The sequence below is a fragment of the Perca fluviatilis genome, chromosome 3 (genome assembly GCF_010015445.1).
Source record: "Perca fluviatilis chromosome 3, GENO_Pfluv_1.0, whole genome shotgun sequence".
In the NCBI taxonomy this organism is placed as follows: domain Eukaryota; kingdom Metazoa; phylum Chordata; class Actinopteri; order Perciformes; family Percidae; genus Perca; species Perca fluviatilis.
Genome location: NC_053114.1, coordinates 44,739,151 through 44,744,623, shown reverse-complemented (window position 1 = coordinate 44,744,623; position 5,473 = coordinate 44,739,151). Strand labels below are relative to the sequence as shown.

The 5,473-nt window shown below is 42.5% G+C and overlaps 1 protein-coding gene across 1 annotated transcript; it reads left to right on the top strand.

Annotated features, from left to right (window-relative positions):
- The first annotated feature begins 705 nt into the window (after positions 1 to 705).
- il17a/f1 (interleukin 17a/f1) lies at positions 706 to 3,450 on the top strand. Its single transcript, XM_039795778.1, has 3 exons — positions 706 to 879; positions 2,402 to 2,628; positions 3,132 to 3,450. Exons 1-3 carry the CDS (start codon positions 850 to 852, stop codon positions 3,385 to 3,387), a joined length of 513 nt encoding a protein of 170 aa, XP_039651712.1. The 5' UTR covers positions 706 to 849; the 3' UTR covers positions 3,388 to 3,450.
- Positions 3,451 to 5,473: the final 2,023 nt, after the last annotated feature.

Below are 5,473 nucleotides of genomic sequence, written 5' to 3'. Positions count from 1 at the left end.
AACCTGTTGGCCTCAACGCAGAAGGTCCACAGTTCGAGTCCGACCTGGGACGATTTCCTGCACGTTCCCCCCCTCTCTCCCCCTTTCATAACTTTCCTATCCATTAAAAGGTGGAAATCTTTAGACATTTTGTCAATTTTTTTTCATGTATAATTCAAACTGGTCCAAAATGCTATAAAATTCAATGAAAGTAGTGAACTGATCATTTATTTGACGGAACCATCCACGTTTATTTTTATTTTCTTGACAATTTGGTTGAAAGAAACCCACATTTTCGGATATAGAAACTTTTTGAAAACGGGTCAAATTTTAAGTTAATACTGGACCAGTTTGAAAGACTGTTGTTCCCATCAGTCACTTAGACACAAAAACTAAGGAAACTACAACAAAGTTACCCTTTCAGATTTCTAGTTCAATTCGTCTGAGATTGTTTCTCAACCAAGATGATGCTGTCAGTCAGTTAGTAAGTTTCCTAAAGCGCACGTAGAGATGACCTAGAAAGAGCTGCAGTTTCGTATTTGTGTGTGTGTGTGTGTGTGTGTGTGTGTGTGTGTGTTTGTGTGTGTGTGCAGAAACAACACAGCGTGTGGTTTCAGAGAGGCGGATCAAAGACGATCAAAGGCAGTGATGCCATCGCAGGAAGTGCTACTGATCAGGATAAAAGTCAGAGCTCAACAGCGAGAACCATCAAAGCTTCGGACCTGAACCTCCGGCTGAGCCTAGGGAACCCTGAAGAGAGAAACGAATCATCTGCAAAAAACTACTAAACACACAAATCCAGATCTGAATAAGAACTGAAAAAAAAAGACAACGAGGAGTCTGAAAGCAGCGAGAGTCCGAACCGTCAGCATGATTTCGACTTCAAACTCCAGCCTGACGGTAAGAGCAGCTGAATCTTATTTTGTTTATTCAAGTCTTTTGTAGCGAAGGTGAATCCAAGTCTTGCATCTTGTGCCTCTGCAACAGCCCTCAGTCTTTGCAAAATCTTCTGCAAAAGCTGTCTTAATAAAGCTTTTGATATTAATGAACGTCCGTTGCATCCGAGCCATTGCCCGGTGAGCTCGTACAAAGATAATTAACCCTCGTGTTGTCTTCGGATTTCGGACAAAAATTGACATACAGCATCCGGGGGGCAAATTGGGGTTCAGCGTCTTGCTCAGGGACACTTTGAGATGTGGAGGAGCCTGGGATTGACCAAGCGACCCCGTGAAGTGCATGGTCCAATGGGAGACAACACAAGGGTTAAGGCTGTAAGCTCAACACAACTCTGGTTGTATTTCTCAGTACGGCTATGTTCACAAGATTGAGTCTACTTAGAATAACTCACGGGGGAGACAGAAACAACGCACTGTAGCTTTAAGTCGGCCTTTTTCCCGTCTTGGCGTTCCGACACAACCAAATGGTTTCACGTTTTCAGCCTTGGTAGTAGAACCTTCCGACACACCATGACAGATTGTCTTCACTTTAGTCTTTGCAAAGTCTCTTCACAGTCTTAAGGCATACATCTGTGCACATAAGTCTGAGTTCAGGATCAGATTTGGACTTTTAAAAAGCCAGAAAACTCTGATAAACAAACTAAATAAGAAGTTCTGAAATAGATCATCATTAATGAGTGAATCTGGAAATATAGATGAACCGATAAACTGTTAAATGTGTTATTTTAAACTCAGAGAGTTCAGTCGGTCTTTTTCCCGTCTTGATGAAGTTGAATTAAAGTCTTGAAAATCGGGTCTTTGCAAAAACCTTCCAGTCTGGGACTAAAAACTCAGAGACACATTATGACAGATGGTCTTCAGATGTGACATTCATAAGCAGAAATCTGTTCACATAAGTCTGACTTCAGGATGAGATTTGGAGTTTTAAAAAGCAAGAAAATTTTTATTTTAGTTCAAGTTTCTGGCGATTTGTGTTCAATGTTTTTGTCGATTTTTTTGTCACTTTTTTTCCCAAAATGTTTGTCTCTTTTTCGATATGTTTGTTGACTGACCCAAAAAACTGATTTACCGACAAAAAAAGTGGATTTAGAGACAAAAACTTGGATTTACAGACAAATGTTTTTTTAAACAATTCCTCGTTGACTTTTGGAAAGATTTTGCATTTATTAATGCAAGTTAAGAATATCAACACACCCACAGACACACACACAGACACACACACAGACACACAGAGACATACACACACACACACACACACACAGAGAAACACACACTTTTTTCCCGAAATGTTTGTCACTTTTTCGATGTGTTTGTTGCCGTTTTTGTCTCTTTTTTTTTTTTCGATCATAAGAGTGAAATATAAAATGAATAGAAATGAAATAACACGGATATTATTTTATCAATTACGGGAAAGTAAGAGAACACACACCTGTGTCTGAAGGTTAGATTCTCCTCCTCTTCCTCAGGCTGTCTGTGTGGTGGCGGCGATGATGATGATGATGATGATGATGTCAGAGGCAGCGGCGATGCCCAAACTGGGCGGCCAATCCAAACACTCGGCAAAGACTCACAGGAAGTTGTCGGACGGGGCGACGGTGGAAACGGTCCCACTGGAGCTCGACTCAAACAATATGGTTCCCATCAGAACCATCCGGCCGCTGCAGAACGCCTCCATCTCCCCGTGGACATACAAGTAGGAAACACACACACACACACACACACACACAGAGACACACACACAGAGACACACCACACACACAGAGACACACACAGAGACACATACACAGAGACACACACACACACACACACACACACACATACACAGAGAAAAACACACACACACACACACATACACAAAGAGACACACACAGAGACAGACATACACACACACACACACACACACACACACAGACACAGACACACAGAGACACACACACAAACACACACACACACACACACACACACAGAGACACACACACAGAGACACACACAGACACATACACAGAGACACACACACACACACACACAGACACAGACACACAGAGACACAGAGACACACACACACACAGACACACACACACACACACACACACACACAGAAAGTAAAGACAACAGAGGTATGATCCTCTAATCTTTTGATTTTACGGTGAAGTGATATTTATAGTTTTTTTGTCCCTTCTGTGTCTCCATCCACAGCGTCTCCCATGACGACACTCTGTTCCCCCCGGTGCTGTCCGAGGCTCGCTGTTTGCTGCGCGGCTGTCTGGACTCGGAGGGCCGCGAGGACCTGAACCTGGAGTCCAGACCCATCATGCACCAGGTGCTGCTGCTGCGCCGGGTCAAGTCCACGGGGGCGGGAGGGGCGGGACACGGGTACCACTACCGGCTGGAGTCCCGCCTCATCGCTGTGGGGTGCACCTGCATCCGACCCATCGTCCAACACCAAGACTGACCCAAAAAAGTGGATTTAGGGAGAAAAAATGTGGATTTAGAGACAAAAAAATGGATGTAGAGATAAAAAAGTGGATTTAGAGTCACAAAAAATTGATGTAAAGATAAAAAAATTGGATTTAGAGACTAAAAAGTGGATTTAGAGACAAAAAATGTGGATTTAGAAACAAAAAAATGTGGATTTAGAGACAACAAAATGTGGATTTAGAGACAAAAAATTGATTTAGAGACAAAAACTTGGATTTAGAGACAAAAATTTAAAACAATTCCTTGTTGACTTTTGGAAAGATGTTGCATTTATTAATGCAGTTAAGAATATCAACACACCCACACAGACACATACACACAGAGACACACACTGACAAACACACACACAGAAACACAGACACACAGACACAGACACACACACTGACACACACACACACAGAGACACACACACAGACATATAAGGTTTGAGTTTGAGAGAGGTAGACGTAGAGAGAGAGAGTCTGAGAGGTAGACGTGGGCGTTATCTGCATAGAAACGGATAATGTGCTCAGAAATACTGAATGTATCGTGTGACCGGAGAATGATTGTTCAGACAATTAAATAAAAAAAAACCTAATCAGGATGTTAGGAGTCAATAATCATAATGAAGACATCATACCAAAAGTGTAGCAAGGAAATAAGGACAGATTGTGAATTCAAAATTAGTAGTTTGAATCCTAGATTTCAATTTTGTTGTCAATGTATTTCAGTGTGATTGTTCCTCATACCAGCATACATTTATGCTGCTCTGTGATTCGCTGGATGTTGAATTAATCTGCCTTTCTTTTCATTGTGTTCTTCATTTTTTGTTTTGGTAAATATAATTTGTTTACATTTGGAATTTGTCTCGAAAACTGGACGACTACACTCCTGGAGCTGAAGCTGAAGTTGAAAAACAGATTATTATTATTATTATTATTATTATTATTATTATTATTATTATTATTATTATTATTATTATTATTATGTTGTTCTATTTATGTTTTTTCTAGTTTATTTAAAATGTCTATTTAAAATGTATTTCAGCAGGTATTTATTGGTGTTGTTATGATAATGATAATGTATTTATTCAGAGGCTGAATGTGGCGTTGACTCAATGAAATAAAAACTGAACGAAGAGACGTAAAGTGTCAATGTTTTATTCTTGAAGTTAAAATATAATGTGATTTCTGTACATCATCATCATCATCATCATCATCATCATCATCATCATCATCATCACCCTGACTCATTTACATTGACGTTGCCAGGAATACACATGCACGCACAGGCACACACACACACACACACACACACACACACACACACACACACACACACACACACAACACACACACACACACACACACACACACACACACACACACACACACCACTGCAGCTGTAAACACTGTACACACTCGATTAACCCTCTGAGGTTTTGGTCATTTACATCGCCACGTTTTGGTTTTTAAGCGTTTTGAGTTTTGAGCCAAAAGTGATGACCGTGCACCGACATCCCGGTATACTGGGCGTAAACAGGAGGCAGCGTGGAGACTCCGCCCCCTGCTGGTAGTTACCATGGTAACGTTACGAGCTTTAAGTCTCAGAGAACGAGTGGTCGTGACCGATGAGAACCAATCAGGACGGAGAAACATTGGCGTCAGTTGAGACTGCAACACAACCCGCAGATTACCAAACCACAAAGGGTCAGAAGTGTTTCCAAATGTCTCCGGTTTAGGGGACTCAGACACGCCAGAGCAGGGGGAATGAGACGGGGAAACGCCAGAGAAGGGGGAATGAGAGGGGGAAACACCAGAGCAGGGGGAATGAGACGGGGAAACGCCAGAGAAGGGGGAACGAGAGGGGGAAACACCAGAACAGGGGGAATGAGACGGGGAAACGCCAGAGAAGGGGGAACGAGAGGGGAAACGCCAGAGCAGGGGGAATGAGAGGGGGAATGCCAGAGCAGGGGGAATGAGAGGGGGAAACGCCAGAGAAGGGAGAACGAGAGGGGGAAACGCCAGAGCAGGGGGAACGAGAGGGGGAAACGCCAGAGCAGGGGGAATGAGAGGGGGGAA

Excerpts from the sequence above, each read along its gene's own strand:
- il17a/f1 (XM_039795778.1), top strand. The coding sequence starts at position 850 with ATGATTTCGACTTCAAACTCCAGCCTGACG. Across the intron at positions 880-2,401 it reads CTTCAAACTCCAGCCTGACG|GCTGTCTGTGTGGTGGCGGC; the intron begins GTAAGAGCAGCT and ends CCTCTTCCTCAG. Across the intron at positions 2,629-3,131 it reads ATCTCCCCGTGGACATACAA|CGTCTCCCATGACGACACTC; the intron begins GTAGGAAACACA and ends CTCCATCCACAG.